The sequence below is a fragment of the Photinus pyralis genome, unplaced genomic scaffold (assembly GCF_008802855.1).
Source record: "Photinus pyralis isolate 1611_PpyrPB1 unplaced genomic scaffold, Ppyr1.3 Ppyr1.4_LG4, whole genome shotgun sequence".
Classification (NCBI taxonomy): Eukaryota; Metazoa; Arthropoda; class Insecta; order Coleoptera; family Lampyridae; genus Photinus; species Photinus pyralis.
The window spans coordinates 32,235,710-32,261,795 of NW_022170511.1; the positions used below are offsets into that span (position 1 = coordinate 32,235,710).

The 26,086-nt window shown below is 36.0% G+C and overlaps 9 protein-coding genes across 16 annotated transcripts; 4 read left to right on the plus strand and 5 right to left on the minus strand.

The window, feature by feature from the left end:
- Positions 1-322: 322 nt before the first annotated feature.
- LOC116168376 (RNA-binding protein 41-like) lies at positions 323-1,847 on the plus strand. Its single transcript, XM_031484176.1, has 5 exons — positions 323-530; positions 577-870; positions 917-1,436; positions 1,481-1,619; positions 1,669-1,847. The coding sequence occupies exons 1-5, from the start codon at positions 379-381 to the stop codon at positions 1,761-1,763; spliced, it is 1,200 nt and encodes a 399-aa protein (XP_031340036.1). The 5' UTR covers positions 323-378; the 3' UTR covers positions 1,764-1,847.
- An 884-nt stretch (positions 1,848-2,731) lies between these two features.
- On the minus strand, positions 2,732-8,711 carry LOC116167762 (SWI/SNF-related matrix-associated actin-dependent regulator of chromatin subfamily E member 1). Of its 7 annotated transcripts, none has more exons than XM_031483262.1 (12): positions 8,553-8,711; positions 8,415-8,494; positions 7,970-8,014; positions 7,461-7,501; positions 7,333-7,410; positions 4,816-5,022; positions 4,692-4,767; positions 4,460-4,567; positions 4,138-4,412; positions 3,880-4,086; positions 3,108-3,831; positions 2,732-2,934 (listed from the first exon to the last, which is right to left on the minus strand). In XM_031483262.1, the coding sequence occupies exons 2-12, from the start codon at positions 8,476-8,478 to the stop codon at positions 2,891-2,893; spliced, it is 1,869 nt and encodes a 622-aa protein (XP_031339122.1). In that variant the 5' UTR covers positions 8,479-8,494; positions 8,553-8,711; the 3' UTR covers positions 2,732-2,890. The 7 variants fall into 7 exon arrangements, with proteins under 7 accessions (XP_031339122.1, XP_031339125.1, XP_031339124.1 ...); XM_031483265.1 differs by lacking the exon at positions 2,732-2,934 and adding an exon at positions 2,980-3,041 and having other exon boundaries at positions 7,333-7,407; positions 7,970-7,999; XM_031483264.1 differs by lacking the exon at positions 2,732-2,934 and adding an exon at positions 2,980-3,041 and having other exon boundaries at positions 7,970-7,999.
- Positions 8,712-8,731: 20 nt separating this feature from the next.
- LOC116167765 (uncharacterized protein C7orf50) lies at positions 8,732-9,825 on the plus strand. Its single transcript, XM_031483270.1, has one exon. It carries the CDS (start codon positions 9,058-9,060, stop codon positions 9,748-9,750), a length of 693 nt encoding a protein of 230 aa, XP_031339130.1. The 5' UTR covers positions 8,732-9,057; the 3' UTR covers positions 9,751-9,825.
- On the minus strand, positions 9,738-10,645 carry LOC116167766 (26S proteasome non-ATPase regulatory subunit 10-like). The gene is made up of 3 exons (XM_031483271.1): positions 10,500-10,645; positions 10,206-10,451; positions 9,738-10,161 (listed from the first exon to the last, which is right to left on the minus strand). Exons 1-3 carry the CDS (start codon positions 10,602-10,604, stop codon positions 9,826-9,828), a joined length of 687 nt encoding a protein of 228 aa, XP_031339131.1. The 5' UTR covers positions 10,605-10,645; the 3' UTR covers positions 9,738-9,825.
- Positions 10,646-10,781: 136 nt separating this feature from the next.
- LOC116167764 lies at positions 10,782-13,491 on the minus strand. Its single transcript, XM_031483269.1, has 7 exons — positions 12,845-13,491; positions 12,708-12,792; positions 12,529-12,659; positions 11,253-11,430; positions 11,127-11,205; positions 10,991-11,079; positions 10,782-10,896 (listed from the first exon to the last, which is right to left on the minus strand). The coding sequence occupies exons 1-7, from the start codon at positions 13,256-13,258 to the stop codon at positions 10,874-10,876; spliced, it is 999 nt and encodes a 332-aa protein (XP_031339129.1). The 5' UTR covers positions 13,259-13,491; the 3' UTR covers positions 10,782-10,873.
- A 4,321-nt stretch (positions 13,492-17,812) lies between these two features.
- LOC116168915 (atypical kinase COQ8B, mitochondrial) lies at positions 17,813-19,995 on the minus strand (the record flags this gene model as incomplete). 2 transcript variants are annotated; one of them, XM_031484926.1, is given in 6 exon segments in its annotated part: positions 17,813-17,896; positions 17,947-18,149; positions 18,212-18,908; positions 18,959-19,215; positions 19,333-19,861; positions 19,919-19,995. In XM_031484926.1, coding segments are annotated over 5 exon segments (1,521 nt in total), but the record flags the coding sequence as incomplete, so codon positions are not given.
- A 1,135-nt stretch (positions 19,996-21,130) lies between these two features.
- On the minus strand, positions 21,131-22,921 carry LOC116168240 (mitochondrial import inner membrane translocase subunit TIM44). The gene is made up of 3 exons (XM_031483946.1): positions 22,764-22,921; positions 22,622-22,714; positions 21,131-22,568 (listed from the first exon to the last, which is right to left on the minus strand). Exons 1-3 carry the CDS (start codon positions 22,764-22,766, stop codon positions 21,366-21,368), a joined length of 1,299 nt encoding a protein of 432 aa, XP_031339806.1. The 5' UTR covers positions 22,767-22,921; the 3' UTR covers positions 21,131-21,365.
- A 107-nt stretch (positions 22,922-23,028) lies between these two features.
- LOC116168241 (N-alpha-acetyltransferase 38, NatC auxiliary subunit) lies at positions 23,029-23,827 on the plus strand. The gene is made up of 2 exons (XM_031483947.1): positions 23,029-23,409; positions 23,456-23,827. The coding sequence occupies exons 1-2, from the start codon at positions 23,299-23,301 to the stop codon at positions 23,777-23,779; spliced, it is 435 nt and encodes a 144-aa protein (XP_031339807.1). The 5' UTR covers positions 23,029-23,298; the 3' UTR covers positions 23,780-23,827.
- Positions 23,828-24,275: 448 nt separating this feature from the next.
- On the plus strand, positions 24,276-26,072 carry LOC116168242. Its single transcript, XM_031483948.1, has 3 exons — positions 24,276-24,586; positions 24,648-25,077; positions 25,154-26,072. Exons 2-3 carry the CDS (start codon positions 24,658-24,660, stop codon positions 25,874-25,876), a joined length of 1,143 nt encoding a protein of 380 aa, XP_031339808.1. The 5' UTR covers positions 24,276-24,586; positions 24,648-24,657; the 3' UTR covers positions 25,877-26,072.
- The last annotated feature ends 14 nt before the right edge of the window (positions 26,073-26,086 follow it).

Below are 26,086 nucleotides of genomic sequence, written 5' to 3' on the forward strand. Positions count from 1 at the left end.
AATCTGATAAAGCCAAAAAATCTGAACATGATCACTACGACGTAACCGATGCGTATGAAAAATCGCAAGTAAAAGAATAATTGAAAAACTTCGAAGAAACGACAATTAAGTACCTTCTGAAAAATCTGTAGACGCCAAAGGCGTGTAAGCAAACCGAAAAAAAATGACATAATCTTTATCTGAAGAATTTACACAATCTCAGAAATCTTGATCCGAAGAATCTTAAACTAAAGAACGCAAAAAATTATTTTTATATATATTTGATGAGCTTGTCTGATGTAGTACATACGCACGCTACATCATTGCTTGTAAGACACTCTGTATATGCGAGGTGTTTAATCTGTGCTTATTGTTTTGTTTTGAAATCGGTTTGAGGTTATGCAGAACGAAATGTCTGAAGTAAAAAATAAAAATTTTTGCTACGAATGGTGCGAAAATGAGCCGCCTTCAAAAAAATTAATATCCGATGGGGACATCTTAATTAAAAAATTGGTGGAAAATCAAAAAAAGACCGACATAACCTTACAACAGTAATGGGTCGATCTACTTCGATAGCATTTTAAAGCTTTGTTTTAGGCATTTAACTCATCGCAAAGAATTCGAAAAGGGAGCAGATATTACACCGTTGTCACGATATAACCCGGGCACTTCTAATCTTTCAGATATCCTAAGTTCAACGAAGCACTTTAATGACATTGAACGCTTGAAGGCGGCCGGATTAACAGATCAAGATGCGCAATTATACTTGGATAGTTTGAATGGTAGCGACTATTTGCATCACAACCACAAGAATTGGGAAAAGTCTTTGTTGCAGAAGCGTTTAGAGCAATTGAAGGGTTTAGTTCAACTACACGAAGCAAAAGCATCACAGTAACTAGTCCAGATTATATCTTCCTATCTAATTTAACAGTTTTAGATCTACAGAAGAAAAGAATCTATTACAGTATGGCTTGACAATCAAACCAAACAGTATAGAAACTAAGTTATTGAAGTTTGCGTTAGGTAATACAAAGCAAACACCATCTCACCCAATTACATCAGTCGATATTAAGGACATTGAAGCACAACGCTTTCGGCATTTAAACAATTCTAACTTAGCCTCAATATCTACCATTCGTAAAAAATCTAGAAAACTACAAAGGAGATTAGATAAAACCTGCAATGTGCCAGATGTATCAACTCCAGATTTACCACTAAATACTAAATCTAAATGGGACTTGAAAACTGCTGTAGAATCTGTACCGAACATACCATTTGTCCAGAAGAAAACCTATACATGCTCACCTAGGTCTTACTATACCATACATAATGGAGAAATCGTTCCATTGACAAATTCAGGTATACCTGAACAACACTTGGTTGCAACAAAACTGAGCTTAGACGAGATAAAGGCACTACCAAGGTTTAAGGATTACTCGCCTGGAAACCCGTCAAAGGTGAGAATGGTTCTAGTTCTCTTGTAACTGCATTCGGTCCCTAGGTTCTGTACCTGAAAAATCTGGGCAACAGTGTAAAAGAGGGGGACTTGCACAGTTTGTTTAAGGGATTTGCTGACAGTGTGACAGAGTACAAACTAATGAAAGGACGTCTTAGAGGACAAGCATTTGTTACTTTCGAAGGTGAGGCTGATCATAATGATAGAATTTAGACACCGTTGTGTTATTTTAGATGAAACTAGCGCGTGTAGGGCCTTGGAGGAACTTAATGGCTCCGTATTAAGGAATAAGCCGATTATAATACAATACAGTTGTGGAAGAGGATGATTCTATCAAGTTGTTTTATATAGGTACAGTGATGTATGTAGTGGGGGGTCAGGCACTGTAAGGGGAAGAAAATTGATGAAAAAATTAAAATTGTAATGAAATTGCTAAATAAAACTTTATTTCTGTTATATTGTTGTGTAAACAAGGTCATGTGGTTGTTTTTTTTTCGGTCTGAACACAAAAAATAATGACGGGCCATCCTGTATATTACGAAATGCGCACAGTTGGTTCGTTTCGTTTGAATTTGTCTCTGGATTATTTTTTCCTTTTAGAAATTTTATAAATGCGAAATTCTTGTTTGAATTAGTTCGCTTTTGTAATTGATTCAATTTAGATAACGTATTACAAGACGCATCTCCTACTTGCGATAAGAAGTATTATCAGGCGAAAATTAGATTAACGCTGCCATTTTTGTACTAAATCCTGTAAGCAGGAACGATGTCCATTGAAGCCGAGAAGAATATTTGAAAAAATGCAGGCAGAAAGTGGCAAGGATGGGTTACAAGAGTGTTGAAGAAGAGGACATTTTAACAAAAGATATGTGAAGGAAGGAACAAGCCAGTCATAAAAGATGCGCCAAGAAAGGAAGAGGACAGCCGAAGTGTGAAAAATACATAAAGCAAAAGGTATGGCGGTGTGAAGGAGCCGCAGAGGCAGATGTGAAAGTAGAAGGGATCGACAAAAACAGAAATGATGTATGTTTAGAAGAAATAAGAGGCGTGAAGGCGGTGTGGAAGATGGACACGTGAAAAAGATGTGAAAGCATGGGAAGACAATGAACCGCGTGTAAAGGAAAGAGGCTTAAGGAATCTGAAGGGACATAAAGGTAAGATTAAAGCGTTAATGGAGGTAGGTCGAGAAGGAGCAGAGACGGATTTAACCTTTTCTTTAGGCGAACAAAGCTGTCCCCATATTGTTCAGCAATTGTACCATCAAATTTAGGAAAGGGTAGAATCTATTTACACAAATTAGTTCGCATTAGTATCTTTATTACATAAATGACACCTCCTACATTTTTATTGTAACTTTCTACACTAAAACCTCGACTAAAACTAGTTTTTAATTAACGCAGTAAGTATAAGAAAATCATAAAAAGTGCAAAAATAATTTAAAAAAAGAAATTTAATTTAATCTTCTTTCCTATCTTCTGGATGGGCTTCTCCCTTCAGATCTGAAAATTTTAATGTGTGATAATAAACAAAAAACGTTTAATACTTTATCACGAACATGATTAACAAAAAACATCAGAATCGGTACTCAATTTATAACCCATCCACACTACAAGAATACGGTTATGTTTTAGATTCAGATTGTATTCTGAAATTTCATTGGTAACATACATACCTTTTGCCTCTTCCATAGCCATCATGGCTTCACCTCCCAAATGATTTGGAGGAATATCATCAGGTGGTCTCTCGCCCTCAGCAGTGGGAGGGGGTCCATACATTGGTGGTGGTATATGTCCTTCGGGTATAGGTGGATGTTGGCCATCAGGAGGTGCCGCATGAGGGTAAGGATGTGGTCGTGCCATGTGCGGAGGATATTGGGGATATGGTTGATGGTAATATGCATGGGGTGGATATTGCGGGTACGGTTGGTGGTACCCTTGTTGTTGTGGATAAGCATAGGCGGGGTGTGGCGGTCTTGGTGGTAAAGGCACAGACTGGGGAGTTGCACCTGCATATTGTTGATAAGGAACTTGTGCCGGAGGCATCATTGGCGCTTGACCTGGGGGTGGACCACCTGGATGGGGAGGCATAGCATGTGGCGGTTGCATATTGTGAGCTGGAACACCATGAGTTGATGGAGGAATATGAGGAGCGGTTGGATGAGGATGATGAATAGGTGAACTTGACGGTGGAACGCCGTGTTGCGGTGGTGGCATATGTTGTGGTGGTGGCTGTGTTGGAGGTGCTTCGTGCGCCACTTGAGGAACATGTTCTGACGCTGATTGTGGAGATGGTACACTTTTGGTTTCAGTGGATGATGGTGGATGTTCGGCTGGTTGAATGCCATTCGTAGCAGGTTTTTCATAATCAGACCTTTCTTGCTTAATTGGCTCTGTGGGCTAAACCAGCAATTAATTTTAAATCCAAGAGAATGGATTAGTACCTACTTCTGGAACAGGTGTAACCTTTTCTTCGACCTGCTTTGATGTACCATTGGTAGTTCCATTAACTGTGGTGCCATTCTCTACAGCGCCATTCTGTTCGATGCGTGGTTTTTGATCTTCTATGAGTTTCATTCTATCCTTTTTTAAAAGTTCATACTGTCTTTCTACCATTTTTTGAAAGGTGTCTTCATCAACAGCCGGCTTACAATGCTGCAAAGTAACCAAAATCAGCAACACTACACAGTAAACGAATTTTAGAACCTTTTTTAATTCTTCTTGAAACTGCTCGCTACTTTCAACAAACTTCCTTTTCTTAGCTTCAAATTTTTCTTCAATTTGCTGCAATTCTGCTTCCAATTTTTTCTGATGCATGGTCAATGACTGTACTTGTCTCTTTAACACCTGCATGCGCCCAGTTGTCACGACCGACCGCACATCTGGCACGACTGTTTCCGAAAATATATCATTGATCAATCTGTGATTTCTTATATATCGGGCGTATGAGACATGCTTCACCGAATAACCATCATCCTGGTCTAGAAATAAATTAATACTGGAGCAGTAAAAAGAAAGTAAATAATACCATCATCATCTTCAGCTGGTTGGATATCGATCCTTCTATCAACTGCGGCTGCTTGCTTGGCTGCAGCACTTCGATCGTGCGTATCTCTATCATCAGTCCCTTGGGTAGCTTGAGAAACATCGAACATGCATTATTATTAAGGTACTTTAAACGAAAAGTTTTAACTTACATTTGTGAATTCTGAGATAAAATGTACGAAAACAAACAAAGAGGGAGAAAGGTTAGTACTTACCTCTATTTTTTGCAGCAATATACGCTAAATAAGCTGGTGAATTGTGGTAAGTTTTCAGAGATTTTTCATATTCAACCTGTAAACAAGCTCGTTGTGACACTTTCGAAATACGTTCCTCGATTACCTTTTCCAGTTCGTATTCCTCCACAAATTCGTTTTTGTGTTCCTCCGGCAAATCTCTCCACATCTGCCCAATAATTTTCCCAATCTCCCATAACTTCAGTTCGGGATTTTGCGCTTTAACGGCGTCCCATACTTTTCTACTGTACCGCATGTAGGGCATAAGAGGTTTTTCGGGTGCCTTTGGCGGTTTAAGTGTACGTACATCGTTCTACATGTGCAAATTAAAGAGCGATTATTTATACAGTTAGAATCTTACCCACGAGAAACATGAAAGCATTTTTTTTATTTAGTCGGTACTTAGCTACACGCTATTTACAGAGAGACTAAGAGGTGACTCGAACGCAGGTGTATTATCTGTGTGTGCATATGATAATTTTGGACATATGTTTGTTTAAAAAGATAACCGAATCAGATTATGTAACGTCCTCACAAATAACATGTTATTACATATTCGAGGTGCATCAGTCATTATTTCAAAATGAGCACACATGTTGTTTTTGGAACCTTTAAAACCAATTGGTAGTAAGAAAAATAGTCCAACATTGGGGGCGTTAAAAATTTTACGGAGTAATTAAGAGGGGGATTGGCTTTGGAAAACTTGGAAGGTATTCGCATCATATTAATATACAGTGCAAGCTCCCCTAACGGACAGCTCTAATAAACAGACATCTCCGTTAAGCCATCCCATAAACGGATGTAGAAGATTTCAATATGAAGGAACTAATGTGAATACATATTGAATCAGAACAATAATAATGTGTTATGTGGATGTAAACAGAAATGTGCAACAATCATATCATACAAAATGTCCGTGCAATGTAGGATTAATAATAATAATAATAATATATATTAATTCCCAAGACAAATTTTGAATTGTATAGAATACGTCAGACACAAAAAAATACAATTAAATACAATTTAAAAAAGAAATTCATCAATTGTATATGGTGCATCGACTAGAAGAAATTTTTTTAAAGAAGTTTTAAAACACTTTATTGTTCCCTGACTTCTAAGTGTACTTGGAAGAGCATTAAATAATTTAATACCCATTGACGTGGGAGAATTATGGGCAAGTTTAAGCCTTGTTAAAGGGGTGATAAATTGTTGTTTATTTCGCGTGTTGTAATTATGAAAACTGCTATGGCGTAAGAAATGTTGCTGATTAGGGAAAATAAAAGTTAACAATTCAAGTATATAGAGTGATGAAAGTGTAAGAATATTCAATTTTTTAAATATCGGGCGACACGAATCAAATTTCTTACTACCCACAATACACCGGACTATTCGTTTTTGTACCAGAAAAACATTTTTTGCCGCGCTTGACGAGCCCCAAACATACGACCATCTATACGACAATCTGGATTGAATTTGAGCATAGTAATAATTTAAAGTATGGTTCACATCCATTAATTCTTTAAGATTCCGTATCTGGTAGCAATAAGTGTTTAGTCTTTTAATAAGATTTTCCCAGTGACATTCCCAATTTAAGTTTTGATCTAAATAGATCCCCAGAAACTTCCCAGTGCCTAGAATATTAATGTTTTTGTTGCTTGAGTCAGACAAATGGTTATTTCCAAAAGTTGTAAACGGTAGGAAAAATGTTTTATCGTGATTTAAGAATAATTTGTTAAAATTAAACCAATTACTTAGCTTATTTAGAATCTCAACAGCTTTTGGATATATATTTTCTTGCTTCTTTCCGGATATTAATGCCGTCGTATCATCCGCATATAAAACCAAGCAATTTAAGAACATGACAATATCATTAATAAATAATAAAAATAAAATAGGTCCTAAAACAGAACCTTATGAAACCCCCATATTAACAGGCAAAGCTGTGGATAAAAATTTTGCAATAGTGGAACCGGTTTTAAATTTAATTTCTACTTGTTGACACCTTCCAGAGAGATATGATGAAAACCAATAATTGGCAACAACGCCTCTGATACCGTAAGTATTTAATTTTTCCAACAGTAACAAGTGATCAACAGTATCAAAAGCCCTGCTGAGATCACAAAATATAGCAAGGACATTCTGTTTTTTATCAAGAAGTGAAATGATGTCGTTAACAAAGGAGTTAATGGCAGTAATTGTCTCTTTATTATTAATTAAATTAATAGTCTCTATAAGTAAAAAAAATTATTATTTATTACAATATTGAAGTATCTAGCGAATGTTTAAATGTTTTTTTTTTAATTTTTGGCTGGCCTGGGTGGCGCAGTGGTGTGGAAGCTCGACTGTGGTCCCTAGTTCGAATCTGGGTTCGAGCATGGACATCGCTCTCATTTGAAGTGTTGTGTTTATTGGTCATCATTACACACTATGTGATTTACAGTTAATGCTTTTGAGACTGAACCCATATGAGCGAGTGTGCATAGTTCAAACAAATTGCTTAAAATATTCGTCTTTTTTATGGAAATAATTTGAAATTACGGGTTAAACTGCTTGACCCTTCGAGAATTGAGAGTCGCTGGGTGTCAAATATATACAGTTTGTATATGTAAGACCTAATACTTACAGGGCTGTTCTTCCCAACTTTCTGTGGTAAAAAGCCAGAATGGCCATTGGCCGTAGTCACAAATGGGTTGGCTTCCTTCTATGAATGATTTGTATTAGTTAAATTCGGTAAATATAATTAGTACTTACATTTACACTCGTATTGGCACTGCTGGTTGCTCTTAAACGTTCTACAAACACACAATGCTATTATTACGAAAAACTCACATTAACGAATTAGTGAGCGTCAATTCTGCTAAATACTCTACGAACTATGTGTATGAACGAAATGGTATGAGTATAAATTGAAAACACTAAATTACGGCTACAGCATTTCGTGCAAAATGCATGAACTGACTATCCCAGATAACATAAATCGCAATCTCTTTAGGTATTTTTTCATTACTTACTTACCAGACGTATTTTACAAAAAATGTAAATTTACTTTACGTTCATCTATCGAAGAAACAGTACTGCTATTATTTATGACGGAAATTGAAATCAAATGAGGCGGCAATATATTGAATATAAGCAATATAAGAAAAAAGCAAAAGCACTGAAAACAAGTGCATTAAACCTGAACTTTTAAAATATGAATAACTACTGAAATGAAGCTTATTATGTGGCTAGTGTGTTAATATTAATTACTAATGCGTTACCTTTCAAAATGTTGAAAGTCATGGGGGCACCTGCGGACAGCAAATCTGAACAACAAACACAAACAAAGCAAATCATGAGCACTATTCTACGAAAGACTTATGGTTTGTATTATTAACATGTACTTAACAAACTTTAATAATTACAAACCATAGTAGGCGGCATAATAATATTCAATTTAATAATCATGCTTAGTTACTCGATATTCTAAGTACTTTCGGAATAAATATAAAAATAGGGCATTGTACAATAATTACGCATGCGATCAGCAAGCCATGTCAATAAAAACATACCAAAAAGATACTTTACTACCTGATTACAAAAAATTCAGAATAGGAGCTCGACAAAAACAGAAAGTATCACGTAAATCCTAGACTTAGTAATTTTTAAAACTACATACTTTAATCGTACAACAGAAATTTCAAATCAATTATGAAATTTTCTTACGATTTGCCGACTGCGGACCTGGAAGGGACATCGAAACTTGCTTGTAGTTTGATGGTAAAGCCATACTTATAAGTTGATAACTAGAACAGTTGAAGCGTTGCAGAAAATCGAGCATTAGAAACCATTTTAGAAACTTACGCATAATTACGAAATATGCTCAATTAAAAAGTCCTCTGGCTCATATTTCCCTGCATTTCCAAGAGATGGTAAGTTCAAGAAACGATTTCCACTTCAAGCGGACATCTTTTGTTGACTATCTGTTAGGCGACGTTGCCAAATGACACAGTGCTACAAAACATACTGCGAAGAACAGTGTTGAAATAGAAAAATTATTCTTTTAATAATTTTTTCAGAGGTCTGTGGTACCTCTAAATTAAACTTGTTCCTCTAAAAAAAAAGTTATACCTATTTCCAAAAAATGAAACATAAGTGTACTTTATTGGCATTATTAATATCATAATATCAATCACAACAATATTCTTTTTTCCTTTAAAACAGCGTACAAAAATAATGCCACATCGTATATGGTCATCACATTCTATTCTATGATTATAACCTAACCGCTGTTTTTCTAATTTTGTGGTTATATTTACGAATAGAAGCATTTTTAGGAATCACAAATTAATTCTCTCTGGATCCTGTTATGATGGGCAGTGAAACAAAAGAAATAAGGCAAAAGAAGAAGCAGTCGACAAAAATTTGCTTTGATGAAGAAGTTGTTCCGCAAAATGTGGCAGCTGAATTGAATAAAAATAACGAGCTGCTGGGAGATCAAACACAAATTCTTCCAAACATACCAAAAAGAAAACAGACACAAATGAAAAATAATGAAGGCATCTCTGAAAGTGTACAAGACATAGGGGGTAAATCAAAAAAACAAAAACGGAAAAAGACAGAGGAAGAACCAGTTGCCGATACACAAGCTAGTGATTTGCAAGACGAACAAGAAATGGACAATCCGGCTAAATTACAAAAGAAAGAATCAAAACGAGCAAAGAAAAAAACACGTCACATGGAATTAATTTTAGATAAAAAAATTAAAAACGACATTAATTCCCAAGAAAGAAGTTTGAACTACTTGTCAAAGTGGAAACACGCTCGAAATGACTGGAAATTCGAAAAAAATCGACAAGTATGGCTAAAGCAAAATATGTTCAATGCAGAAAAAATTCCCGAAGAATTTTGGGAGACTTTAACAGAATATTTCAGTAACTCCCAGGGAAATGTGAGGAAAAATATTTTAGACGAGGCCCTTAAAATTATCGAGGGCAATGAAAATGATGAAAGTGTTTTATATAATCGTGCCCGGAGTATAGTTCAGTGTTTGCAAGAATAGCTTTACTGTAAATACGTATTGTACCTTATAATTTTAACAAATGTAGCATTTTATATATTCAAATTGCAAACAGGATTAGATATTTGATTGATTGTTAACCAACTCGAGAAGTGCAGCTGCAAGTTGCTTGGTACACAATTGAAGTGGAGTTTGTCTCTCCTTATTTGTCAAATTAATGTCCGCTCCTTTTTGTACAAGTAGCTTGGCCTCATCCACGCGGTCTTCCTCACATGCTAAATGCAACGCGGAATTACCATAATAGTCACGAGAGTCGATCTGCAGGGAACTACATTCCACTAACAATTTGACAATTTCTAAATTTCCCTTAGATGCAGCACGGTGTAAAGGAGTGGCCCCTCTTAAGTCAGCTATGTTGACATCCGCTTTATTCTCCAATAGAAGTTTTGCAACCTAACGTAGAGAGTGTGAGAATTGGCAAATCAGCCCAGTCTTACCTCTAGCCATCCCTTTGAGCACGCATACTGTAAGGCAGAGTGTCCGAGTTCATTTTTATGATTTATATTTGCATTATTCTGTAAAAGAACATCGACAACATTCAGTTTTCCGGCAGATGCTGACAAAATTAAAGGAGTTGTGTCAGTATCGTCAAACGGGTCAATCGGCGAGTGGAGCTCGATAAGAAATTTAACCAATTCAACATTTCCACTTAAGACAGCCCAATGTATTAAGATTCGTTTACTCTAAAAACATCGAGTGACTTGCGAATAGCGATTCATAAAATTACTTACACCGTCAGGTTGTGTTACCAGTTTGTTATCTTCTGTTACTTTCTCTACGACTGTATTATAATCGCCTTTGTGGGCAGCTTCGTAGATATTATTCTGATTACTCATTCTCGATTTGTTTGTGCAGAAAATTTCGATTTTTAAATAATAATTTTGAGGTTAATGTAGTGCTACCAAATTAAAAACGTAAAATACTTCCATATGTAAAAATACAGGGTGATCCCATATGAACTTAATTGCACCACCGACCCATTTTTGTTAGTGCAACGTAATTTGATCACATTCAGGGAAAATACAATGATTTAGTTGTGCCTATTACAATTCGAAAAAATTTTTTGATAAAAACACCAGGTAAAACAACAATTAAGCAATCTTCCTTATGAAGTGCTACTGATGCCAACTAAAAATAGTCAATTCAATCAAATTTAGTCATTATTCAATTTATAACGCAATTATACAAAATAAAACAAAATTTAATTATGAAAGAGAGTTACTTTCCATATTGATGTCTAGAATAAATTGCAAAAACTTAAATCCAATTCTATTCAAATGCACCAAATCTGTTTTCCCATCAGTGTATTTCCTAAAAAAGACTGATAAGACACAATTACTGTCAAATGACAAACTTACTCTTCGTAACATTGCATGATCACACTATTATCATAACTTATAAAAACAGAAGCTAAGTCAAATGGATAAACTATCTCGTCTAAAACCACAGTTGTTACAATAAGATACCCAAGAAACAAAAATTACCTTTTTTTAAACTCATAATATGCTCGTTAAACCTTTTTAACATAGTCCAGTGCATTTTTCTGTCCTTCATTCTCGCCACAGGTGGTACCGTCAATAAAATGATTTTGTTTGCACCATTTTCTTGCAATAATTTTAAAATGGAATCATAACTATCACACATTGCTGCCATTGGAGTCTTCTGTAATGAAAGACCATAACATAATTTTCCCCAGATAGTTGAAACTATGAAATGAAAGCAAAATTTTTTATTTTCAGTCATAATTCCTGTACCCAACCATCCCCCAAATCAGGATTTAAACCAGGTTGAACTTGGTTGTAGCCAAGCATCTTCCACGCTATACCAAACTAAGTTATTATATAACAGCATCTACCATTTTAAAATAAGGAGATAAATTATCAATGTGGTTGTTACCGATAAACAACATTTACACTGTCACAGTTATCTAACGAAATTCATTGTGAATTAACTGTGATTCATATAATACAGTCATTGTCACCTTTACAGGACTAGTGTATTTTGTGAAGTTTTGCATTCTGCATCTTGCATTTAGTGCAGGACTATTAATTCACATGTTATACTTTGTGGTGATTTTAATAATGTAAATTAATGAAGATAATTTTTATTAAAAAAAGTATAATACTCTATCTAATAATTCTAATCGAATGTAAATCCTTGTCAATATAGCTCTTGTTCCATTTTTTTAAAAATTTGCTGCAAACATATTCACGGTTAGTAGTACACGAAAATATGTGAAAACAAAAGAAATCACTAGAGCGGCTTCCTCCAACAGAGCCACCGCTTTCTTGTTTTTTGTACAAAAAAAATGCTGGAGGGCAAATGGTAAAAGTTACCAAGATGACACCACAGCTGAGAGGGGTAGCTTCGTAGCGATAATATGAGTGTAGAAAACAGTAGAAGTCGAATTTTTTCACCCTCATATGGGAGTTGCTGTAATAAAGATGCTGGAGAAGCTGTGGGCTCAGTACTACACTTCTCGTACATTAATTCAAAATTAGCTTTGGAAAATTTGAAAAGAAATTTTAGTTGCCACTGAAAACAATTTAAGTAAATGGGCCCTCAGTGGAAAAATTCTTTTCATACACTTATTACAGGTGTTTGGACTTAATGAACACATCAGTACGAGCATCAGTAGCTCAGACAAGGTGATCTAGGCCTACACCTTCATTGTACAAAACAGATGCAGAATTTGTTATATGAAGAGGTGAAGTTGGAGAACGCATTACAAACAAGAAATTTTAAAATACCGAGACTTACGTGTGTGAAATCATTTGTACCGATAAGCAATATAATTTTGTCGCAAATAGTATAAGGTTTAGTTCTTATACGTGTCTCTAAGTCTGCAATCTTCTGTCCGCTTACACAATATCCCAATGATCTAGCAAAACCTGCAAAAGTTGCATACTTATCACTGACAATCGTCAAGAGAAACCTACCCTCGCCTTTTGACAACACTTGATTATGGAACCTTACAAGTTGACTGTCTCCAACTAACTGAAAACCATTATACATAGGTACTGGCTGAAATACAGGCTGCATTAAGTTTGCATCTACTATTTACGTACCATCATACCGGTGGAGGAGTTGTTGGATATATGTACATCCTGCTAGTGCTTTCCAAATTTGGCGATAAGCTTAATGCAATGCTTGAAGAACCGCCAGATATGGGATAAGTGCGATTTAAGTCAGTGCGATCTAATTTCAGCTGACGGCTACAAAAACGGCTACGACCTTTCGGAATTGAAGTGTATTTTTTTGTGCTCTCTAAACCGACCAGGCAGGGGGGAGAACTTGGAGGAACCTCTATTCGTGGTTTCTTCATTTCATGTTGGGGATTCACCCACTCGTCTTCTTGGTCATTTGCCACTGATACGCACTTTTCGCTTTCTAAACATTCTAAATCGTTCTTGTCACTGTTATCAAAAGGCATGGTTACGTAAAACTTTGATTCAAAATTTAACTGGAGTTCAAGAACTCGAATGTCCATACATAACAAACACGTGTTAACAAAAATTGGCTAGCTCAGCAGGTTTAAGGCGGTTTAACACAAACTTCAAACACGTAAAATGGCGCAGATTGTACTAACTGAAGATGACCAATAGGATTCCAGTGTTCGATCGTTAATCTTCGCCATTCAAAATCGTAAGACAGTGGCGGGTTAAAGAATTCATAGCTGGAAGTTTAGAACGAAGTGACATCTTTCAAAACACCAACGCCACGAACGCATTTTTGCAACAAATGAGAATGTAATAAAAACATGTACCTAACGATTGCGCAAAATGTCACTCTTGATCCATAAAAGAGCTCACGAGAACTCAACAGGAATTAATTAAACATCTAACTAAATAATCAAATCGGAATACATTCTCCTTTATTAATTAAATCCGCTTAAATCGCTCTTTTGAAGCAGTTCAGTAACTGAAAAAAATGTGCGATAAATCTCGTTTTGATCGTCTTTCAAAGAACTACAAAAATTTAATGCAAGCTTGAATGTCAAGCAGCAAACTTTCCTTTCACAAGAAGTGAAAAAATTATTTCCTTGTACGATGCCGTTTTATAGCTAGGTATCATAATTCAATAGAATAATTATCAGTTTTTGTTATTTAATTATTCTCTTTTTTCCCTTCGGCCTCCAAACTTGAAATATTGCAGCCAGGAAACGAGAAAAAACAACAAAAATCGGTATACAGAGGAGGTGTCATATTTGCCACCAACAGATTTTAGTGGCACGTCACTCCTACAGTTTTCTGTCATGCGCAGCACGTGCAGTTTGTTCTTTCAAGATTCTCCCACTCTGGGTTTTTTTGCTCATGTTAATCTGAGGTATTTTGTATAAATACAAGATATACATTTTAATAATTTGATTGAAAAAAAAATAAACGTATTTTGATTGATTTTAATAAATTACCTAAAGATTATTATTTGTAATTTTAATTTTAACATAACATACTAAACATGGCCCGCTCTTTGGTATAAGAAATAATTAAAGTACTTCGTTTCCAAGATCATTTCTATTTTGCGCTGTTTCCTCACAGTTGCACATACATGTTACATAGTAAGCGGATCGAACCTTAGAGTAAGAAATAAAAATCTTCCTCTGACGTTCTCTGTGTCAAATTACAAATGCCGCAGAATATCCTGTAAAATAGATTTGAAGCGAGATACATATTACATGGTACATTTTATCAAAAAAATCCTCAAAAATTATAATGCTTATCCCTTTATAATTAGTGTCAGGACAGAGTGTTAAGCATTAATACCACTTCAGTGGCGGAGCAGGTACCCCCGGTGCGGCCCGCCACCAAAAATTCCGCCCAAACATTCCCCCCCTCTTCTCCAATTCGCCCCCAAATTAACACCTTGGTAGGTACAAATGAAAACAGATATGTACAGGGTGTTCCAAATTCCTTGTTTACAATGTTTTTCGACAATATTTTAAAAACTAAAACAGATCGAGTGATGCGGTCTACCAGGCACCAACTCACTCTATTTCTATTTTCTGGGGATTTCAAGACACCTTGATTTCCTTAAACATTATATAACTTTCAATTTTACACACAATACACAATAGAGCGGTACATCCCAACCCGGCGAGGCCGACCCGGCGACGGACGACCGGGCGATGGCCTTCCTGGCGAAAGCCAACCGGGCGATGGCCCAACTTGGCGACGCACAACTGGACGAAATTTGAAAAATATACAAGTATTTTATATTACATTATTACCCAATATTTAACGTTGTGTATATTGAAAAATACTGTATCTACGAATTTTTTATTAAGGGCTTATATTCTATTCCAGGAAGAAAGGGTATTTTATAAAAATTTTCTTGTAAACGTAATTAAATGTTTTCAAAATGAGCAATCACATTTTTCTTTGTATACGTTAATAAGTAAAAAGAGGCAGTACCGCTGTTCATGGTCCTTCACGGTGAGAATGATAAAATATGAACAGATCGACATAAACTATCTTTATTAAAGGCAAATGTACAAATAATGAAAACTGAATACATACAGTACAACTCAAAAATAACAACAATAGATTACCTACTCCATGCGGTAGTTGTGTGACAAACCTCGCAGATATTCAATTATACTGCCTGCATCAAAATTTTGAACTTTCGTCAAAATTCTTCTGTCTGCTTCGTCGTATCGGCGTCGTTTTAAAGGGGGTTCACGTGCAGCTACGAAATCCTCGTACGTAGCATCAAATAATTTTTGGATTTTCTTGAGCCCATCCAAAAATTTCCAGATGCTTGGGTGTGCTACGCCAAATCCTAGTTGCAGTTTCCGATGGAGCGCTTCGGCATAGTTATTTGTTCGGTCGCTTCCTGCTAATGTCCTTTGCAACACCGACCAGGTGGCATATGGAAAATTCGGAGGAGCCCTAGTGCCGTTATTTCGAAGTCGGCCCACGTAAGTGTTTGTGAACCAGGCTACTATTGGTTCCAAATCATCTGTGACATAATTTTCTAAGTCAATAAGTGCTTGCATTAGATTTTCCTCAGGTACAAAAGCCAATGATGTATGTAATCATTCGCGCTTGCAAAGCGAAATCCGCATCGGTTTGGTATCTACCTAATAGATTGCTGCTGGAAAGATGTTTTCGCAGATTTTGTACGAGATGGAAAAAACATCCTCGTACATCGGCTTCCGGAAATTCAGTGCGTAATGCATCATGAATTGCGACTTCGTAATCCACGTTTATCGTCTCGGGGTTGAAACGAGGCCACTGTTGTTTTATAAGAAAGAATAATTTTCGGTATGTTTGTGTTGTTTTGTTGGGCAGCAGACAGAAGAGCACCGGAAACACGTACCGCTCACCGCGACGGGCAAGAACAACAAAAATTTGTTTGAATAATGGTGGTGCCAATAGAAATGTACCGTCCATGAAGATGTCACGCATGTCGTGTGCCCATGTTTGGTTGTACTCTCTTCCAAAAACAAGAATACGATTGTCATCGTCATTTCCGGAATCCATTAACAAATAATTTTCGAAAACTCCCTCGGATACCTCGTACTGTTTGTAATTTTCGGGAACCTCAATACCGCGACGTGTGTCTGGAATGGCCGGTGCAACATTTTCCTTTCTACGAACTCGATTGACCATTTTTGCCATCGCCATAGAACTTGAAATTCGCCCTAGAGTTGCAGCTGAAGCATTTTGGAGTACCTCTGTTCTTATTTGGGATGGAGTTTCCATTGTAGAAGCTGCACGGTGTTTCACATTTGTTTGAACTTTAAGCACTTCAATTCGCGCAGCATCACCGGTAGCACAACACGTGTGATTTCTTCGCAAACAGTTGAATGTTCCATCGACACTATTGGTCCAGATTCTTCCACGACAACCACTATACTTTCTATCACATCTCCAAAAAATCGTTGCCCCATCTATGCTATCTTTGTCTTTTACGTAGACAAAGCCTTCGTGCACAAACTTGTTAGTACCTCTTTGCGATTTGACATTATTTTGGTTCATTTTAGAACATGTATTTCTAAGAAAATGAAAAACGGTAATAACTCAAAATTAAATCAGAGCCCACAGGTTGATAAATTTGCAGGTATCTGGAGGGGAGCTACCCGTACTTAAACAAAGAGAGTAGTAAATTTATATTCAATTATTATCTTAGTAATTAACAATTAATCATTGAAATACACAGGTATCATATACAAAGGGGGCTATTGTTAATCTAATAGGTACTTTTCTTTCATTAAAGCCAAGTACCTAGATTAACGTTAACTACCTTTATGCTAACTTGATCATTTATCATATTATATCAATTAGATGGAAATGCGTTAATAAAAGAATTACGGTTAATGTGCATTAATAGTCAATTATCATCTTAGTAATTAAAAAAATATTAATTGAAATACACAGATCTTATATACAAAGGTAGGTAATGTTACTCTAATAGGTACTAGCTAGATTAACGTTACAGGGTGTAATTTAAAAAACGCCGCAAGCTGTAGTTTCTACAATTTTAGTCCGATTTGAATGAATCAAAAACTATGTTTAATGAATACTAAAATACTACAAAATAACCATAATTAAAACGTTTTAAATTCTTATCTTAAGGGCGTACTCATAGTCAATTTTTTTTTTAAATGGCGTGATCTTGTTTTTTTAGGTGAATGCGATAGAATTTTTTTGCTGAATTCAATGATAATTTGCATTGTTACATTAGCCGGAATTTTTTTGCAAAAAAATTAAAGAAAAATAATTTTTTTAATTTTTTAGCATGCTATGGAAACAACTGTCAAACATTGGTATCATGATCAAGCATTTTGTTTGTATGTATGTATGTCCTGAAGGTTTTCATTCCAAATTTATTATACTCGTATTACATAAATTAGATGGAAATGCATTAATAAAAGAATTGCGGTGAATGTGCATTTATTAAAATCGCCTAATATTTTTTGGATGCATTTTAATATATTCCCTATTTCGTCCAGTTGTCCATCGCCGGGTTGGGCCGTCGCCCAGTTGGGTTTCGCCGGGAAGGCTGTCGCCCGGTCGTCCATCGCCGGGTCGACCTCGCCGGNAGTAGCAGCTTTCATTATGCGAACATAGTTATCAACAAACTCTTTTGGATAATCTCTGCTTGCTCCAAAATCTAACAGATAAATCTAGAAGTGGTCTTTAAGAAAGTATATAAAGTTAGATGTACACAACACACTTTTTTTGTATCTGGATTATACAAAAAGTTGGCCCAATTTGGATCTGTCTGCATGTACCGGAAGACCATCAATTCTAACAAAGTCAAGTGCAACATGTTGTTGGCAATAAATTTCCTGTGTTCCATGTCTAATTCAACGCACTGATCAACTGGAATTCCATCAACATATTCTGTTGTGAACACTTGTGAGGCACATAATTTGTCTGCAATTTAAATGGAAGGTGTAGAAAAGCACATTCTTGAATTCAGTACCAATACACCTTACCTATAACTTTTGGAACATGAAAATTGGGATATGGTTCCAATATTGTCTTAAATTTCCTTGTACATTCTGCTTCTCTGCGATAATCTACCTCCCATGCCAACTCTCGTTTGGCAACAACTACAAAATTGTTGATAAACATCCCCTTTGGAAAAAGATTCCACAGCTTCATGATTCCCACCAAATTATCTATATCACTTTCAATACCCTTGGCAACTCCGGGATACTGTATTTTAATAGCCACATTCTCTTTATCTAACGTTTTACCCATATGCACCTGCCCTATAGATGCCGCAGCGAATGGTTTATTATCAAATTCGAGCAGTGTGTCCCTCCAACCGGGACCGATTTCCGTATTAAGCACATTATCAACCTGCCAACTGGGCATGAAATCTGCGGATTGGCGGACGCGTTCAAGTGCCTTTGCTAATTCTGGATTTAAAATTGACTCATCCTGTATACTTAACATCTGTCCAAGTTTTAAGGCGGCACCTCGAACTTTGCAAAGTGTATCGACAATTCTATCCATATTAGCTTTGTTTAGAAAAATATTCGACTCTGATTCTGATCCAATTCCAATAGACCGTCTCATGTACTCCGCAGCTGTGCCCACACCGAGACCGGCAGCTAGACTTCCAAAAGAAACCATTCTAGCAACTCGCGATGAGGGAACCGTACGTTCTTTTGAGGACAAGTTCAACTAAAAAATTTGTGTAGCTACAATAAACTTTTTTTAATAATTAAGTGCACCTTTTGTTTCGACTTTGGGTTTGGAACAAAAGTAACTTTAGCCGATTGTTTTTTCGCATTTAGCACATTTTCACTTTGTATCTTTTGGGCCAATTCCTTATGTTCAAGCTGTCCCTGTGTTACAGCAGCTGCTTTTAATTTCTCCATGTGCTCCATATCTAACTGCTTTAATAATTCTTTATCCGTGGCGGTTAGTATAATTTCATGTTCTATTTTAGCTTGAGATTTATCAACTTCCGACCTAATTGGAGCAGTGTCTATAAAGAAAAGTGACTCACTAATTGAAAACATCTACTAAACAAACACCTACAACCAAAGCAAAAGCAAAGGTAGGAATGACTAATCATCTAAAATTAAACTTAATTGAATCTTACCATGAACTGTAAACTTTTTAAAAGAAACAAATTCACTGACACCGTCAACAACTGTATACAAACGATCTGCAGCGTCGGTTACAATCTTTAGAACATCTTCAGGTTTTCCAGTAGAACTACTCGTGGGCCTCTTTGTATTTTCATACACATTTTGAGCTACAGTTCTCAGACTAGAATTATGCCAACATTTCTCCAACAACTGTAGCTGCAATTTTATCCCAGCCTCGGTTACTGCCTGCAGGCCACGGATTACACCCCACAGTTCCTGCCCCCTCGACATATTTTAAATTGTAACCAGTTCTAAGTGCAATAGCCACATTTTATCTAGATAGATCTCTTGGCAGAAAGTTATAAAGTATGTCAGTTAGATCCAAAAAACCATTTATTCAATATAGAGCTGCACACAATTTGAATAAATAAAGTTAGAAGTTAGTGAGGTTATGTCTTTTGTTATCAATCTGCGGTTCGAAATGTAATCCTAACCCCAGTCCCCATGTAGTCGCAGATGATGTAAACAAAGTGGAGTTAGCTAGATAAGAATTTGCAGTTTAGCACAAACTAGTTACATAACATTGAAAAGTGATACCTTTTTAAGGTTACGTGACCATTTGATAAACGTCACGTGATCACTAATAAATTGAAGTTAGTTACTCATGCACGAAGGAGTATATAGGGTCGTTACGAAGTTGTTGGTTCGTGAATCGTGATGGAAATGATTCGGTCCGCATCTCACTTTCAGGTTTCTGCCCGATCAGAGAATCATTCTCTCATTCTAAATAAGGTTTCACGTTTCCATCACATTTCCACCAGCACTTTATTGATGTTAGCCTTCAGGCCTTCTTCATCTCCTTCATGCGCCCTTTTTCCTAAACGTCTCTACACTTCAGACCTTCTTCACACCTCTTTTGTGCCTTTGTTTCGGTACTTAGACATTCTTCATTTTTTACCCCCTTCGAGTATTTCACGTCAATCTTGTACCCGTTTTCCAGGTCACCGACAAGCAATCTTTACGTTACATTTGCCTAATTCGTTCACATCTCTTCAAGTTTTTTACGTCTCCTTTGGGATTCACTTCTTTTTTTGGCGCATTTTTCAACTCATGTTGAGAGGCGCTATTATGGTCACTTTCTCCGTCCTTCTGTCCCGGGGCTAAACTAGGTACTCCTACAGTTTTCAAGATAATCAATGCGTTCTTTTTATATTTGGTAGCTTATACTGGCACCTCAATCAATAACTTAAATAAATAACTTGACGCTCAATGCGTGCGCATGCACAACTTTCATATTTATACAGATGTATAGATATATTTTTTTCAAATTTTAACCAAAGATGGTTCTAGTAAAGGCATTCATTATGCAGGATAATCAATGGTAAAGGTAAACATAATGCATATTTTAATCAAATCAGGTGTGCACATGCACAAACTGAGCAATGTACTGATCCTTGTCGAACCCCTGTTATCCACTTCCCAACATATCCACAAAGCACTGTGTATACCACAGGTATTATCCACAGACATTTACAACATTGGTAGGTATTTTTTTCAATATTCGAACATTTCACGTTGACGGTAAAAATCAGAAAAATTTAATTAATAGTTATTTATTTGGGCCTTTATTTTTAAGTGGGTGGGGTTTCAGCCCAAAGTACATTGGAATAATCTTTGTTGTATGTATCCCATAGTTGTTTTTTTTCTATGATATTATAACCAATGGATGCCTTCCCTTCAATTCAGCATCTTGGCATGCATTAGTTTATAAACAGTATGGAGGTAAACCCACTTACCAAAACAATGAAATGAATAAATAGTATTTTACTTCACAATTTGTACATGTTTAGCAACAAACGAATTTGAAATAGTAAAGATGAATTCGCTTATTCCATTACAATTAAAAGATGTATCAAAGATCAACAATTGTACTTTATACAAAATTTTTAAACTGTCTAATTTCACCTAGTAAATTATCTTCGGTTAAAGGAAGCCGGAAACAATTATTTAACCAAGTTAATTGCACTTTTTAGGTAGCACAAATTTAGACGAGTTGTTCACTACTATGGGCGGAAAGATCCAACAGTCTCCACGCAGCTTTTGGATTTGGTTCTGTGGGATCTCTACATAATACCCAAACGTGAGACGTTCGCATTACTTTGTTTGGATCTCCTTCCACCACATTGCCACTAATGTCATATACAACCATTATCTGTTGAGATGTAAATGTGATAATAAGTACCGGACCTTGCTCCATTACTTTCCCCATAGCTAAATCGACATGGTCAATATCTAAAATTTTAGATTTTATCGAGTGACCCTTCTGTAGGGCCTGTTTAAACGGCACAGCAAATAAATTATACGGTCCTTCGTGGCACCAATCTTTTAAAATTTCTAAATCACCCCTAGACATTGCCTCTAAAACATTTGGAATAATATCAGTTTCACACTGTTTCAGAAAACGTTTTTGTTCAAAACTTGGGTCAATTTTACAAATTTCGGTTAAAGTCTCTGATAATTCTGTCTTCTGAAACATGCCTCCGACAATTTCACTCACTTTATCAGTCAATAAACGAGATGCTCTGATTACGGGATTATTGCTTTCATCATATTTCATCTTCCAGTCCATCACTTTATGCACGTAAGGATTGTTATTTTTAAAATTTTGCCAGGATTCATAAAACTTTGAATCTTTGTGCAATTCAATTCCCGTCGTTTCTGTATCTGGCTCATAAAATTTATTTACATGAGTAGCCACAGCCTCAGTACGTTTCCTTAGAACTTGCGGACTTTGATAAACCCTACCATACATGCTAGTCGTATCGATTTCCTTCTGCACCGCCTTAGTCGCTTGTGAAATACTTTGAAAAGCTGCAGTCTTTCCTATCTCCTGAGCCTTTTCTGAAATACTAGAGGTTACGTTTTTACTTAAATCTTCGGTAAATTTCCCAGCCTTTTTTGCTAAATCAGACTTTCCCGCTTCTTCTATCACATCTTGAACCTTGTCCTTAATTGAACTAATTTTCTCTTTGATAACCTCAGTACTTTTGCTAGCTTCCTTTTCAACCGCTTCGAATTTCTGACGGGCAGCCTTTAATGCATCACTGTGTTCTAATTTATCAGCCTCATGACGAAACTTCTTTAGTGATTCCTTCATTTCTTTATTTTTGGCCATTTCTTCTTGAAAATTTTCGTACAGTCTCGATAGAAAAGACGTCCGTTTAACGTCCTTCGAATAACAACACTCCTACAATTAACAACATACAAACAATTTAGCATTTTAGGTCGGTTTAAACTTACTCCATAGCGAAATTCTCTGACCGATAATCTTAGAATTCCTTGATTTGCTCGGAGCATAGAGGATATCGGTGTTAGCAGTTTTTTACTGTGATGCTGTAAGATATTTCTATATAGATGACATAACTAAAATGAAACCGCTTACCATAATTTTGTTATTAGGGATTTAGTAAATGTAACAATTATTTTTCTAATGTGAAGTACACATTTCATGAACACTTTCAAAATGTGAGGTTATGGAAAAGGTGTTCAAAATTTTATTCCTCCATTTTTATTTCCTTAACCACAGATTAGACAAAGAAGACTCATGTGGCGTGACTTGTATTGGCTCTATGTGTACTCGTAAAGGTAATGACTTTGTTTATTGTAATGATAAATTGATTATCATGGCAGATAAAAATTAATCGTACTCCATTATTTTGTTGTTTTTGGCGTCCAAAAAACCTAATTTTTTATGGTAAAGTACAAGGAGTGTACAACAAACCTAGTGTGCTACGCAAAATATTTTTGTCTCGCGCATCCTGTATATAACATACATAACCCTACATTTTTTGTGATTTAGACCAACTGTCCACAAAACAGCAGAATTGTTTTAATTTAATTGTGTTAATGTCCTAAACCAGAACCAAAGGCGAAAAATCAGCACACGGGGGTTACAGTATCTGGAAGGATGATATAAAATGGGAGAAATAGAAGAACCACTGTTGAGTACATCAAAGTTGGAGTGTCTCGAACAAGAAGATGATGTGAATGAACCTGAAGTAGCAGAAGACAACAGAAAGCCACTAAACGTATGTGCCTTACTAGGTATACAAACACTTGCTGCGTTATTTACAGATGTCACCCGGTGCAGTTCAGCTACGCAAGTGGTTGAATAAAACGTTAAAGATTGAAATGTCAGATGGACGAGTTCTGATTGGTGTATTTCTGTGTACAGATCGAGATGCAAACATCATTTTAGGCTCGTGTTCGGAATATTTACCGGAAGACACCATATTGGAACGGTGGAGTTCTGATGTAAGCAACGGTGATGAGGCTAGAATGTTAGGTCTAGTCATGGTTCCTGGGAAACACATTGTGAATATATGTATGGATGAAATTGATCAAAGCAGTATGGAGAGGCCCTTAAGTAGCGACCTGGACACTGAGGGAATCATGTAAACAAGTGTATATAAATTTAATATTTAAAATAAAGTTACATAGCAGATACTTGTGAATAAACCCTCCGTTTTGCACCAAAAGATTGTTCACATAAATTTTTGCTAGGCACTCTGTAATGAAAAGATTAACTAGAACTATTTATTAGTGTAAATAGTTTACAATGTCTATTATTTGTATTTTCTATCATCTAGTGGTGCGTACCCCTCTGTTTCTAGTTTTTCTTTAAATAATAAGTAACTCCTTTTCCTGTCGAAATGTTTAACCCATTGACTAGAACAAGATTTCTCGTACAGTTTCCTTAATTCCGCACAGGGGCCATCTTTAACCGACTCTTTTTGATTATTTTTATCTAAACATGACCAGTATTCGTCTTTTGCACCCCAACAAACTTCACGCTCTTTCTTCGTTGGATATGACATCCTAAAAAAACCTTCAAATGAGATGCTTGTGTACACAAAACATTCTAAATATAACAAGAAAAGTATATTGTTTTATAAGGAGTAAAAGTGTGACTTTTTGTGGCAAGTCTGAATGTTTGACGGCCGAACGTAGTGAGGCCGACAATTTCAGACGCGCCACAAAAAGTGCTTTTACTCCGAATAAAACATACAATTTTTTCCGCAAACGCTGTTCAAACGATAGAATTAAGGGAGTATTCCTAAAAAGATTGCAGCGCATCTGTTAAATGTTGAAAAATTTAAAACTAGATTGCTGTGGTTTGCGGTTGTTATGGTGAAAGAAAATTTTGACAATTCAACAAATTAATTATCGGGAACATTCAAAGCCCTTTTGAACTGTGCGTTTTTGGTAAGTACCCGAGTATCAAGTAGATAAAGTAGTAAAAGATATTGACCAATTTTTCTTGCAGGTTACATATTATGTCGGATTCCGAACTTAACTGTACGCCGCCAGACGTTCTTGCAATTGCCAAGACAGCTACGAACGATTTAATTCCAACGAAGTCAAGTAGAGTTTATAATCATGCTTATGAAAGATTTCTCACATGGTGCAATGAGAAAAACATTACAAACTATTCTGAAAATGTGCTACTAGCTTATTTTTGTGAATTGGCAACCAATCTAAAAATGAAGAGTTCAACAATGTGGTCTCAATATTCCATGATAAAAGCATTATTAAATCTTAAACATGGATTAGATATTAGCAAATATATGAAGCTACGTGCTTATTTGAAAAAGCAGAATGAAGGCTATACTCCCAAAAAATCAAAGGTATTCACAAAGGAACAGTTTGAAGATTTTTTAAACAATGCACCTGATGAGCAATATTTGGGGATTAAGGTTAGTTATAAAATACTTACCTAGGTATACCTGCATAAATACATTAAAGTTTTAAAATAATATATGCTATTTTCAGGTTGTTTTAGTAATAGGCGTATCAGGAGCATGTAGGTGCGATGAAATGGTGAATATGACAATAGACAATATAGAGGATTTAGGATCTGTTATTCATATAAAGATTCCTGATAGCAAAACTAAAAAGCCACGATCGTTTACAATTATTGGTGAAAAATACATAAATCTTTATAGAAAATATACTTCCTTGCGCCCCCCCGCTATGGAAAGCCGTCGATTTTTCTTGAAATTTCAAAACGGAAAATGTTATCGCATGGTCATGGGAATTCATACAATTAGTAATGTACCCAAAACAGTAGCAACTTTTTTAAAACTACCGGATTCAAAACTTTACACAGGCCATGCTTTAAGAAGAACTTCAGCTACATTGCTGGTGAATGGAGGAGCTGATATCACTTGTTTAAAGCGGCAGGGAGGTTGGAGGTCGAGCACTGTGGCTGAAGGATACCTAGAAGATTCTTTGTCTAATAAAAAAGAAACCGCGAAAAAGATCTTAATGCCAAATTCTTCGTCATTGGGCCTGAATGCAGCTTCCGATGAGCGAAATTCGGTGGACGTTGATTTAACAGATGTTGAAACGAGTAAGAAGTCAAAGGAAATGTTATTGGCTAACTCATTCAACTCTACACAAAATTCTATTGAATTAGAAGTCAATAAATCAGGAAGTGTGTTAAATTTGTGCGGTGCAACTCTAAATAATTGTAATTTCACAATTAATATGTAATTATCGCTAATAAATCTCCAAAGTTCAACTACCTGATGATATTTACTGTCTGTCATGTCACTTTTTTCTCCGGCCGTGAGCGTACAAAAAAGTACTTTTTTGTACGCTCACGGCCGGAGAAAAAAGTGGAGTCTGTGAAATCAAACTTCAACATTAAGAACTGACATTAATAAAGTCGTCATTTTTTTACGTTTGCGGAAAAATGTATTT